Genomic DNA, 13853 nt, shown 5'->3' on the forward strand with positions numbered 1-13853 from the left:
ATTGTAACATAAAATCCATCATTTTGATTATATCAAAAGCTTTGGTTTACAAAATGGGTCGGTTCACATAATAAATGGATACAAAACGAATATTAGTCGAGACCCGAAATTGACGAATGCCACAGTTTTCAACCACATTAGGATGGTCGGGAGTGACCTCAGCAGACACAAAAGTAGCAGAAGAAAAATCTTCAAGTGAAAGAAACTCCAGGGAAGGTGAAGGTTAAACCTAAATAATGAAAGAAGATTAAAAACAAACATATAACATACCTTTATAATCCATAAAAATATTGGGTTCGTTGTGAGGGCTAGGTTACTTGGTACTAAGGCCCAGATAGACTAGAAACTCCTCCGAAAAGGTTCAAAGTTCGCAGCACACCAATCGAAGGCTTTTGAGGATGGTAGTATCAAGTTCCTCAGCTTTTGGTTCATGGGTGTTCAAAGTACGCTCATGGTTCCTCCACATCGGAGGAAAAGGTAGGATGGAGGATGAAACAAAGAAAAACTTGTAATTCCAAGAAAAGTAAGGCCAACGGTGCTTGAAATCAAACTAGGTTCACAACGAGTCTTCTCTACCGTGAACCAATTACCATTTTTTTCAAGTTGAAAAAACCTACGGTACATGGGTAAAGAAGGTTCATAACCAAGAGCACGAAAAATAATTTCGAAATGCAAGATCCTTGCAACACCAACAGGAACCAGTTGACCAAGACAAACACCGTGACACTCCAACAAATTGAGAAAGTATTTAGAAAAAGGATATCGAAGGTTGGATTGGTCAAAATATCAAGTGTAAAAAACGACTTTACCTTTGGGACGGCTTGAAACGGGGGTGGAAGGATCAGCTAACTCAGGCTTGAGATCGGCCCCAATCCCATATTCTAAGCAAAATCGATCAAGCTTCGCTCGAGTAAGCTTCAAAAATTGAGTAGCCATATCACCCTTAGAGCCCATAATAAAAAATAAGAAAGGGAAACGGTTCTTAAAGAAGCAAGAAAAAAGGAAATCACCGGATGAAAGGAGTTATAATGGAGAAATAAGAGGCGAAAAAGATGGAGAGTGGTTTCATTGTGGTCTTATATGTAACTTATAGGTGATTTTTTGAAATTCATGTCCCCAAGGATGGGGATAGGTAGAAGGTCAGGGATTAACCAAGCCACAACTGTAACAACCAGCTCTCTAATGACCTTTTGACGCAGGGGTCTAATCAGTCAGATGCAATAGGTAGCAGCCGTTAAACTGGTATAAGTAATAATGACCTACATGTCATTACGAAACTTCCAGCTTCCGCCTAGAGGTTTCACAAACGAAATAGTAAGGTTGTGTAGCTCCTAGCTTCTGGACCACAAGTTAGGAAAACATTTTCCAGCTGTTGGGCTTCCCCATAACGAAGCCCAACACAACAAAATGGGTAATGCGTTGGTCTATGAAGAGGCATGCCGCTGAGCCCAAACGCATTAAACACCCAGGAGGGCATAATGAAAAAGAGTTTAGTTACAAGCATTCATCATTACAATCTGAATACTTCTGACTGGGGGCCTGATGGCGTGGACACCCTTACCCACTCAAAAGCGTAACAAATAAAGAAGCAACTCACAAGCTAGGGAAGCTTAGGAATAAAAGAATAGCAAACATAAGTTGCTAGATGGGGAAGTTTGACTCTTGCCCAGCAAGATTCTTAAGTTGATTAAGAAGCTCATGCTGCAGTAATGTTAGAAAAAGTCATAAGTGACCAAAAGCTGACGTCTGCCATAAAGTAAAAGTAACTATAAGACAAATAAAAGCTGAGAGAAGGTTAGATGGAAATGACATGCACCCAGTCCACGTGAGCTGACAAAAGAGATGACCTTTTCCATTTAAGATGCTTCAGTTTCCTTAGAGAAGCTTCCGATTGCCTTTAATTAGAACATTTCACCAAAGGTACATTCATTCTCATTCACCCTATTTTCTCTCTACTCTCTCTTCGTACTTATCATTTATTTCAATCAACATATTAGATTACTTATTCTCACGTCAGAAGTTGATCACATGAGATCCCTTTATGCGGTGAGACTAACCAGTGGTGTTTCTTCTTTGATTATTTACACGATAGGAAGATTCGATAAGCACATAATCTTGAACCGTCATGCTATCATTGTTTGCTATATTTGTCCAATCCCTATATAGGATGACAAAATGAGAATCTTGAACATTTAATGAACCTAGGACACCTTTACCTTTGAAATAATTATTATAGTTGACCGTTTCAGTTACAAGAACATCCTACAAATTGTCTAGCAGGTACTAAAAATAGAAAAATAGTCTAATAATTAGAAAATCAAATATAAAACAAAGTAAAATGTTGTAAAGAATATCTATTAAACTAACAATATTTTTAATAATAATCAATATTATCTACTCATAAATAATTAAAAGGTAATCAATAAATAAGAAAGAAAGATAATTTAGAAACGTAACGTCCGAAGTTATCATACATCAAGCCGCGTCGTATTTAATAAAAAATATCATAACGTATAAGACAGTTGAAAAGTAAACTTGACCTTCCATCATATAATTTTAATATTTAATAACACACACAAACAAACAGCTGCAAGCCAGCCCACATTTTCATTTTCATTTCCCCCAATGGAGCAAACCCTCACACCACCACCGCCACCGTCTCTCACCGCCGTCTCCATCGCTCCGGTTCCAGTTCCGGCAGCCACATACCCCGATTCTCTAGACTCCTCTCCTCACTCCCGCAATACCGATTCATTCGGAGAGGACAATATTTACCCTAGCAACGGCGGCACTACGGCGGCGGCGCAGCAAACAGGTTTGACTAAGCTCCGGCTGATGTGCAGCTACGGCGGACACATAGTCCCTCGTCCACATGACAAGTCTCTCTGCTACGTCGGCGGCGAGACTCGTATCGTCGTCGTTGACCGCCACGTCACTCTGTTTGACCTCATCCAACGCCTTTCCAAAACACTCATCCGATCGGCTTCATCTTCGAATTTAGCATTAACACCTGCAACGGCGTCGTTTACGCTCAAGTACCAGCTTCCGTCTGAAGATCTGGACTCGTTGATCTCCGTTACCACCGATGAAGACCTCGAGAACATGATCGATGAGTACGAGAGGCTTAACTCATCCGCACACGTCAGCAAGACGTCACGCCTGCGCTTGTTTATGTTTCCGAATAAACCTGATTCCGCCTCTTCGATCGGATCGCTTTTGGAAAACAGCGTTAAATCGGAGGATTGGTTTCTGAACGCCTTAAACGGATCAACTTCTGGATTCTCGGACACGTCATCGGTGAATTGCTTATTGAATCTAGACGACGACGTTTCGGTACCGGAGAAAAAAGGTGGGATCGGTAAAATTTCAAAAGCGAATGGTTCGGCTCAGGATTTACATTCTGTTCCCGATTTGGAACGGACGTCGTCGTTTGGATCCGCTTCGTCAGCTCCTTCGTTAGCTAGCTTGCCACCTATTAGAGTACATGTGGATGATAACATTAATAATAATCAGAAGGAGAGAATAATTGAGGAGCAGTTTTCTCAGATGTGTGTACATCAACAACATCAGAAGCAGCAGGACGATGGCGGTTACGTTGCTGTGCCTGCGCCTGTGGTTGTTACTGCTGTGCCGTTGAGCTCTAGTTCTACGCCGGTGGCTGCGGAGTACGCTAATCCGGTTTTCTCCGAGGATGAGAGATCGGATTATCTAAAGCAGCAGCAGCAGCAACTACAATATCAGCAAAAGCAATCCTCAGGTTTTGATTTGGCTTCTTCGGATTCGATTTCGAGGTACGTGCAATTTTAAAATTCAGATTATGAATTGTCTATTGTTTATAGAGACAATGCATATCAAGTGTTTGTGGAAATGCCTAAGTGAAAATTTCTGCTTTGAGTTGAGATTTGTTTATGTACGAAGCAATTTATAGTTCGTAGACAATACATATAGTGGAAATGCCTAAGTGAATAATTGTGCTATGAGTCAAGATTTATGTGTGTATTGAGTTATATATAGTTCATAGACAATGCATATCAAGTGTTTGTGGACTATGAGTTGAGATTTGTTTATGTATGATGTTATCTATAGTTCATAGGCGGTGCGTATCAAGTGTTTGTGGAAAGGCCAAGTGAAAATGGTTGATATGAGTTAAAATTTGTTTATGTATGAGTTTATTTGTAATTTATAGACAATGCATATAAAGTGTTTGTGGAAAGGTGCTATGCGTTAAGATTTATTGATGCATGATGCTATATGTAGTTCGTAGACACTACATATATTGTGGAAATGCCAAGTGAAAAATATTGCTATGAATTAAGATTTGTATATGTATGAATTGCAGTGATGGTAGACCAAAACCAGCCATGATTTATCAGGATCAATTGGGTCAAATCCAAACTTCTAATAACAACAATCGACCAACCGATCTGAATAACATTCCTGATCAAAACACTAGAATTCAAATGCTGCAACAACAACAGCAGCAGCAGCAACAACAACAACAACAAATTGCAGATTATTTAATGTCAATGTCAAATGCACAGGTTGATCCACAACACGCCCAATTGCACCACCAGCAACCACAGTTAATTCATACAGCCGTTCCACCACCACAGTACATCCAGCACCACCCACCTGGTGCGGTTCCCGTGCCATCTTACTACCAGATGTACCCACCTCCGAGCCAACACCCTCACCATCTACCCCTTGACCAGCAGAACTTTGTGTATTATATGCCTGCTAGACAGGCTCCTCATGGTTACAACTTGCAAATGCCGCCGCAATCTGCTGGTTATGCTGATGTGTCCTCTGCAACTGCCACCTCTCTTTCCCATAATCAAGCACCACTACCACCACCTGTTTACACCACCAATAGGCCGCCTGCACAAACTGCTCCTAACAGTGAGTTACCTGCTGGAGTTTATGGAACAACAAATTCTGGTGCTCCTCAATTTGTTCAAGTTTCTTCTAACCAACCACAACCTCAACCACAATTACGGCCACAATATGTTGGGTATTCACAGATTCACCATCCATCTCAGTCTGTTGCTAGTTCTGCCTCTGGTGCTGGAGCTAACTATGGATATGAATTCACTGATCCTGCGCAAGGACAGCATATGTATTATGCAGCACCACAGCAATTGCCGCCTCAATCGGCTGCTCAATTTCAAACCGTGACTGCTGACTCGGGCTCTTATTTTGCAACAGACCATACTGCAAAGCAGCAACAGCATGGGCGAACTCAACAGCCTTAACAGTTGATAGGTGAGGTTTTGGGAAAGTTTTGCAGTCAAATTGGTTATTGTTTTTGCTTTTATTTGTGTTCGTGATCATATTGTGTATTTGTGTGCTGGATGCTGGTATGTGTTATGTTATAGGTTATATTGTTATAAGAAAAAAATAAAAAATATGTTTTTTTTTCTTTTTTCTTTTTTACTTGTGTATTCTTCTGTTAAAGGATATCTACTACTGTCATTATATGTCATGTTAAATACAATATCTTACATCTATCTGAATTTTGTGTTTTTTTCTATTTTTTTGGTTATGTTAGATTTCATTTAGTTTTTAGGAACATATATTGTCGGTTATAGATATTGAGAATTATTCCATTTAATTATGTAGCAGTGGGAAGGCATATTATTGTTAAAGTAATGCCTTAGTGGTTATTATTATACTGTTAAGAATTTTTCTATTGAAAGCAGAGTATTGACTGTAGAATGCATGCTAAGCTTTTAGCCTTGAAACTAAATAACAGTTAACATTATGCTAACAAGATCTCTAGGCCTTTATTTTGATGTATAAAATGCATTATTTTAGGGTTATGTGATACTAAAATCATGAGTTGAAAATGCCAACTAACATGTTGTGGGCTATTGATAATTTTGGAATTAAGAGCTTTTCTGCATTTACCTGAGAGGCTGATATGATATGTGTATATATGTTGGTAAGTTTAGGGTCAACAACTTGCTCCTTAAGTTAACATAACCATTGAATAGATGGAACCAACTTCTATATGGGTCAAGTCCATATTCTAATATTATGTGCAATCATTGATGATTGGGACCTAAGTCCGTAGTCTAATATGGTAGGAGTGTTTTATGTATGGTAGCCTAGAACATTTTATGTTCTCTATGGTGTTGCATACCACAGGCACATCATCAGGATATTGGTGTTACTGTGGTTGTGTTTACTGTTAGTAGGTCAGAGTCCGGTATTCTTTAGCACGACACTACCGGCAAACACTTGGATTAAGTTGAAAAATAAGTGGTATATGAAGAACTTAGATTTTGGTACATATAAATCTTATTTAGAAAAAAAGAACCATCAACCTTAACGATTTAACTTGCAACCTTGTACCAAGGGTTGTTCCGGTACTTGGAAGCTTTTCAAAAGGAAGTTTTCGTTTTTAAGGAGCCTCTTAAACTCGAGAATGAGCTATCATCCACATTCACGACTTATTTATTTTTGATTATTTGTTACAAATAAGGATGTGAGACTGTAGCAATGAGATATGGTTGGTAACATTTGCAGCACCAGCACGAGGACGGTGGCCGTGCAATGTTTTTTAGGCTGAGGCAACAAATCGGCTAAAGTTAATCGGTTGAGAGGGTTGTGATCGTTACTGTACAGCAGGCTACTCGCTCGTGGTACTGAACGAACGGTGATTGGATGGTTTATATGCGCAAGTCACTGATGACAAGAGGTAAAACATTTAAGACCTGAAAGATTTGGGTTATGTTTTACAATAGAAAGAGAGTAATTGCTTAAACATAAACTCATTGTGAGACGTCTCGATTATAAAACGCATAGGTAACGGGAAGTTTATGTAGAATTTGTGAAAGGTTGGTGGTAGTCAACGAAAGAAGAGATGAGGAGAGATTCTATATTGTCGGCAATTCCTGACACGACCCGAACTCGATACGAAAAATATAGGTTTTGGATCGACTGATACGTCTGTTTTTATTAAAGAGGTTAACCCAAATACAAACTATTAAAAAGTGTGTTGACTTGCTAAGCTGTTCAAGAATTTTAAAGAAGTTAATTTTTTGATTTTAAATATAAGAGATATTAAACTTTAAGTTGGATACCTAGATTTTTTAATTTTTCATATCTATTAACTTGTAATACCAATTTCTTTTTAAGCTACTTTTTTTTTGATTTTAAATATAAGAGATATTAAACTTTAAGTTGGATACCTAGATTTTTTAATTTTTCATATCTATTAACTTGTAATACCAATTTCTTTTTAAGCTACTTTTATTTATTTTTCACTTCAAACATTTTTATTTTACTAGTTGTGTGCTCGCGCGATGCAGCGGGACGTGCACACAACTTTGTATTGAACGCATTGTCTGTGTTGGGACATACGTCATCTGATGATAGTGCGCACGTAGCCTAGAATTAGACACGTAACTCATGCAAAGCCAATTGCGTGTAATAGAAGATTGCACACTAACCAGACGGGAATGTACGTTACAGACATTAAAGCATGCTTAACCAACACCACACGTGTAATTCATGCCGATTAATGGTGTAGGGTGTTCGGTTGAGCCCTTACCAATATTGGGTTAAGTGCGTTACGTGGGGTTGGACACATGTTTATCGGCCCCGGTACACGTAAACAACCGGATCTGCGTAACATGTAACGAAAATCAAAAGGCAAACCTGAATATATATACAGTAATTTGAAACAAATCATTTTTTTAAACCAACCCGTTCCGACTCGACATCATTTTGACCTAGCCCCTTTCTACTCGAACCCGAACCAAATTAACAATTTTTTTGTATTGACTCGTTCTGACCATAATGTACTTTTACAAGTGACCCGAGCTCGCCCGACTCGACATGTTACCGGTTTTAAATGGTAAGCGCGCACCATGCTAACTTTTAAAATTAAAAAACTATAGCAATATCATACTCAAATTAAAGAGAATAAAATGCTCGTTTTTATGATGTAATTTTTTTGAAAAAATATTAACGTGTGAAAAAGTTATGGTCGTTAAAAAGTCGTGGGGTAGTTAGTTTTGAATTAGGGGGCATATGTGTAACTATGAATAAACTTTACAAAAAAAGTAGTGAAATTGAGGGATCAAAGTTATAAGTATATTTTGAAAAAAATGAAAAGACTTAATTAACCCATTATGTGTTGTATAAAAAGTAATGAGTTTGGTACCTCTTAAAATTTAAGACGTCCCTAACTCATGTTTTATATATAGTATAGATTAGTTCTAATTGCTCCGTTCTTTGATTTTTTTTCTCATTTGTTTGTTCTTATCTTAAGCTACGTAGTTAACCCAAGTTTATTAGAGCATGTTTGAGATTGAGTTTGAAAAATGCTTATTGGCTTATTAGGCCATGTATACTGAGCGAAATGGGCGACATTGGGGTGGAACACCCCCCCCCCCCCCCCGTGGGGGGGCGAAATTGGGGCGGAATGGGCGGGAGCTTGGGGTATATGTCGCCGGGGATTTGTTTGGTTTTATTATTATTATATTACTAGTGTTATATATATATATATTATATTACTATTTGTAGCCCTATACCATAACACCCCAAAACAAATTCCCACCACTTTCTGACTGGGCGCTACATGGCGCAAAACGTCTTAATTTGTAGCCCCTCCACTACGCATAGCCTTAGTGTTTTCAAAAAGCAAATAAGTTAAAATGTGTTTAGCAATCAAAAAAATATTTCTTAGTTTAGCTTCTTGATAGGGTTAAAAAACAGTTTTCAAAAAGCCCAAAATACTGGCTTTTCAAAATGGCTTGTTGAAAAAACGAATAAGCCAATAAGCATTTTTCGAACTTAATCTCAAACACAACTAAGACTGAGAGATCAATACAAACTAAAAAAACTTAGGTTTATCACATTACTAAAATGTTTTACATGAGTAAAACTAATTAATTGTTTAAATTGTTTCTTAGTCACCGGGTATTACTCATATTCGTATATGACGTAAAATGGGTTGACCTGAACACGACATAAATTTAAATAGGTTGACTCGACACAAATAAATATATTGGTTGAGTTGGGTTAGGTTATGGTTGAAGAATCTTAACACACTAACCTAACACGATTTGTCACCTTGTATTTGCTCCTTTTAATGATTTTTGGACTTGAATACACCCAAAGTTATTTCTCTTTAATGATGCATGTAATGAACGTTTGCTTCTTTAAAATGCTATGTGCATGCGAATGGTTGAAGGTGCAAAGTTGCTTAAGGCTATGTGTAGTGAAGGGTTATAAAATAAGGGAGATTTTTGACACATGGAGGGGTGGGGGCAGGGCCGGCCCGTTAGCTATAGCAACCAAAGCTAGGGCTTTGGGCCCCCAAAATAAAAAGGCCCTCAATTTTTAAAAAAAATATAAGTTATGTATATATTAAGTATTCCTATTAAATTAAGCATATTGTTGTTGTCCAGTGGTTAAATCCCCATTTTCATTCCCAATGGCCCCAGGTTCGATTATGATAGAGAGCTTAATTTTATTTCCATTTTTACCAATGTTTTATTTCTACAATCAGTTTTTGATGCAGCCAACAAATTAGTTAAAATCAACTTTTGGTGAAATTAAATAATAATTGATTCGAACGAATAGGACATATTAGACGTGCACAAAATAACCTGTTTGGAACCGAATCGGTGGAACCGACCCGGAACCGGTTCTAACCAAACCCGGAACCGGTTCCGGAACCGAACCGGTGGAACCGACCCAGAACCGGTTCTTAACCGGGTATAGGATTTCTTCTCGGAGCCGGTTCCGGAACCGGAACCGACCCGGAACCGGTGGAAAAAACCCAGAGGAACCGGTAAAAACCCGAAAAAAACCGGAGGAACCGGTCAAAATCCGACCCGGAACTGGTCAAAACCCGGTCAAATACCCGACTATACCCGGAACCGGTTCCTACCTGAACCTGGTTTGACTTTTGTTGACCAGGAACCGGTTCCGGGTTTTTTAAATACCCGATTTTGTGCACGTCTAGGACATATGCATGACAAGATCTGAATTATATTTAACATATGTAACATTACATGTTAACTCATCAGTTAGAAATTTTCTTTGTTCTTTATGCGATTTGATTTTTATAGCTTAATTGCATCTTTTTATTCAAAGTTCTCCTTAATTTTCAACATAATCACACAATAGTGTAAAATTAAAAATTATAAGAAAGAGCCTCATATTTTTACTTCGCTTTAGGCCTCCAAAATGATTGAGCCGGCACGGGGGGGGGGGGGGGGGGGGATATGTAGCATAGGGAGGCGGTGTTGCAACCCATATAAATTATATAATATTATTACACATGCACAAGTAGGTGAAATGTAATTGCCCCCACCACCCCCCACCCACCCACCCACACACCCCTTTACCTCAACAAATCGACCATTTGTAGTCGGAGGGGCGGTGTTGTTACTATTGTAGATCATATCGCCTAAAACTCCACTTTTATCGCCCCACTACACATACTCTAGACAAATGTTTTCCAAGTAAATAGGCATGCTTTTCTAGTTTTCTTGTTATGGGTTTTCTGAATCACCAGTAACTATTGAATGCATTATGCATGTTCCATTGTTTTATGATGATTTATTTTGCTTGTTTGTAAAAAGTAGTTTCGTTAATGTGAAATTACATGTAAGGGGTTAAGTGGGGACAATGAGGTGAGGTGCATAGTTTCATAGGGTCACTGTGTTCGATTGCTACAAGACATAAGGTCTTACGTTGGCAAAGGATACTGAAGAAGCGTGGATCGACTCACTGGTAGACGATTTACTTTCCTCGGGTGTGATTATGCTATTTCACCGATGGTTTCTCTTGGATCTGGGTTCTTCCACCTACAAAATGAACAGCACCGTCAACTTACCCCTCAGAAAGGGACAGAGGGGTCCTCTTTGGGGTAACCCTCCGGTGTGAGAATAAGTATTTGTGGAGAAGATAATAATATGAGAGTAAGGAAATCTGGAGAGTATTGCTTAATAGCTGAATACTCTGTGATTGTATGTTATCAGGTGATATTTGATGATCATTCCTTGTGGAGTTGATGCTGTATTTATAGTGCTAGGGTTTCCACTGATTGGGCTCAGACCCAATTAGGGTTTTGTTGGCCTCCTCCAATTGCTCTGCGCCACGTGTCCTCTGGGACACCTGGTGCTTTCTCATTGGTTGTAATCACGTGGTAGCACATGTGTCATGCTGAGTTGTCCACCTTTCATTTGGCAGCTGTCAACATCAGCATATTCTTATTCCTTAAAAAGATACCTTCTGGAAGGTTGTCTGACGTGCACAATCAGGGTTGCCCTAATCCTGATTTGGATAAGGACGAGGTTGATTATGTGCATGTGTGATATGCGCCAATCCTGAGGATGCGCGAGGTCTTCTCTTTATTCTCACGCGCAGATGTTTCCTGCGCAGATGTGATATGCACGAGCATGTGATATGCGCCGCGCGCTGATGCGCCGCGCGCATATGTGATGCGCGAGCATATGTGTGCCTGGGCATATGATGCCTGAGCATGTGTGGTGCCTGGGCATATGATGCCTGAGCATGTGATGCATGAGCATATGTGATATGCGCCATGCGCATAGGTTTTGGCTTTGTGCCTTCATAATGTCTTGATTTCAAGCTTCTTGTCTATATCTTGTGGGTTGTCCCGCCTTGCTCAGTGTTGAGGCGGGTACATACCTCTTCAAGCCCCCCCAGTCTAATGTGTGTCTTGTCTCGCGCGAGCGAGGCAAGATAGATATTAGACTTAACAGTTTGGTCTTTTAGTAGGGGTTTTGTCTTTTTCTTCTTCTCACTTGTCATTGCGCGAAATTCTATCCTCTTGGTTGCAAACGAATCGTCCCTGGACGTGGTTGGTTGTTGCTGACGTGGGCCAGTGATGGAGACGTGTCAGGCCTTTCGTGTGCTCGAGGTGCTACAGTTGCCTTTCGTGTCCCCTCACATGCCGTCAGGGACACGTGTCGCGCTCGCGTTGGTCCGTTCCTGCGAGTGGTGGCGCGTGAACTCTGGCAGCAGCCGTATTGTTTCCTTTCACGTCCCCTCACACAGTGTCAGGGACACGTGTCGCGCTCGCATTGGCCGAGACCTGCGAGTGGGGGCGCGTGAAGTCCGTTCAGCACCAAAATTTCTCTCTCCTGTGCCTATAAAAGCCAGGCCTTAGAGTCTTTTTATCCTTCATCTTCTTGTTTATTCTTCTGAGCTTTTCTTTCTTTGTCTTCTGATTATCTTTGTTCTGCTTCCCAAATATCTGTTGTTCAGAAGCATCATTTGTTCTTTGTCACCGTTGTATGTCTGATAGCTCAGACAACACAATCACCCCCATACATTGCCGTAGAAAATCGTTAGTAATGTCTACATTGAAGAAGACCGGCAAGGGGAAGAAGGCTGCTGAGGGCTCATCGGAGGAGGTAGGAAGGACCAAGGCGGTGAAGAGGTGGAATGAAATCCCCTGCAAATTGAGGCAGGCTGATCTTGACAGCCTTATCGCCTCTCAGGGTTTTCCCACCCTGTTTGGCTGCATGTTGCCTGTGGCCGGGCAAACGGCGGCGGACCCGCCTACCGGCTATATATCCCTATATAGCCATTTTTTCACCCACTGCAACCTTCGTCTCCCGATGACAAGGTTTGTGGGTGCACTGCTGCAGTTCTATGGGATTCATATATCCCAAGTCCATCCGTTTGGACTTGTGCGCATGACTCACTTTGAGTTCATGTGCAAATCCCAGCGCGAGGAGCCCACCCCTCGGCGCTTTCAGTTTTTTTACAAGCCCAAGATCCAAGACAGTTGGTTCTCTTTTGTTCCTCGCAGTCAGAAGGTGAAGTGCTCCACTGTTTCATTCAAGAGCCGTCATGACTGGTCTGAGAGGTTCTTTTACATAAGGGCTGGTGTGATCCCCATCCGTATGACCATGCGCTCGATTTCTTCTGCGCCTGCGGATGTGGGTGTCCTCAAGAACCCAACTGGCGCCTGGGTTAATAAGCTGACCGCTGAACCATCCCCCGCCAAGAACATTTGTGAGGAGGCGCTGGTGGGGGTTGGTATGAGCAAGAGGTGGGCGGACAGCGCGCTTGAGCCCGTTATCCAAGTCGACGGGTTATGTAAGTTTTATCTCATTGCTTTACTTCTGCGCGAATATAATTCTTTTTGCTGAACTCATTTGACTTGTTTTGTGCAGTCACCAAGGAGTATATCCATGCTGCCTATGATGAGCACATGGAGGGTGGATCCGTCGCGCTGGGTGCTGGGGAGGTAGGCTTCCCCGATCGCTTTGATGACATGTTCATCCCTGTTGATCTGGGATTTGTCTTCGACAGCGATGCGCCTGGTAAGCCTTTGTACTTATGCATTTTCCTTTATAATACCAAATTTTGCTAACACTTCTGTTGCATGTATTGTAGATGCGCTGGAGAACTACGAGCTGGAGCTCGCGGAAGAGGAGGAGGAGGAGGAGGCGCCCCAACTAAAGCGTAAAGCTAAGGGGAAAACTGGCGCAGGGGCCAGTAAGAAACAGAAAAAAGATGTTGCCCCTGTTGTTCAGGACCCTCCTACTCAGGCGGGGGGATTTGGGAAAACCCAGGAGTTTACCACCAAGGTTTCCTTGTCTTCCCTGCCTATAAAAGTGGGCAGACCTCCTGTCCACCTGAGGTATGGTGCCACTACCTTTTCCCTTCGCGCGGCGGAAACGCCCGCGACAGGTAAACTTTGCTTATCCTTTATGGTTCTATGAGCGCGATTCTGATTGAAGTACTAATGAATCTTGCTCACTCAAATGTTTGTAGAGCCGGCGACAGCGCGACAAGATGCCGAGGCTGCGCCGGAGGTCGCTTCGAAGTCCCCCGTTTTACCCTCAAAGAAGGGT

The 13853-nt window shown here is 41.0% G+C and overlaps 1 protein-coding gene across 1 annotated transcript; it reads left to right on the top strand.

Annotated features, from left to right (window-relative positions):
* The first annotated feature begins 2564 nt into the window (after positions 1–2564).
* Positions 2565–5834, top strand: LOC143620838 (uncharacterized). The gene is made up of 2 exons (XM_077092434.1): positions 2565–3791; positions 4340–5834. Exons 1-2 carry the CDS (start codon positions 2626–2628, stop codon positions 5250–5252), a joined length of 2079 nt encoding a protein of 692 aa, XP_076948549.1. The 5' UTR covers positions 2565–2625; the 3' UTR covers positions 5253–5834.
* Positions 5835–13853: the final 8019 nt, after the last annotated feature.

The sequence above is a fragment of the Bidens hawaiensis genome, unplaced genomic scaffold (assembly GCF_021521415.1).
Source record: "Bidens hawaiensis isolate Kalapana, Puna unplaced genomic scaffold, B.hawaiensis_p1.1 tig00000296_1, whole genome shotgun sequence".
In the NCBI taxonomy this organism is placed as follows: Eukaryota; Viridiplantae; Streptophyta; class Magnoliopsida; order Asterales; family Asteraceae; genus Bidens; species Bidens hawaiensis.

Bases quoted from the DNA above. Each gene is read 5' to 3' on its own strand.
- LOC143620838 (XM_077092434.1), top strand. From the start codon at position 2,626: ATGGAGCAAACCCTCACACCACCACCGCCACCGTCTCTCACCGCCGTC. The intron at 3,792-4,339 runs GTACGTGCAATT...TATGAATTGCAG, and splicing joins TCTTCGGATTCGATTTCGAG to TGATGGTAGACCAAAACCAG.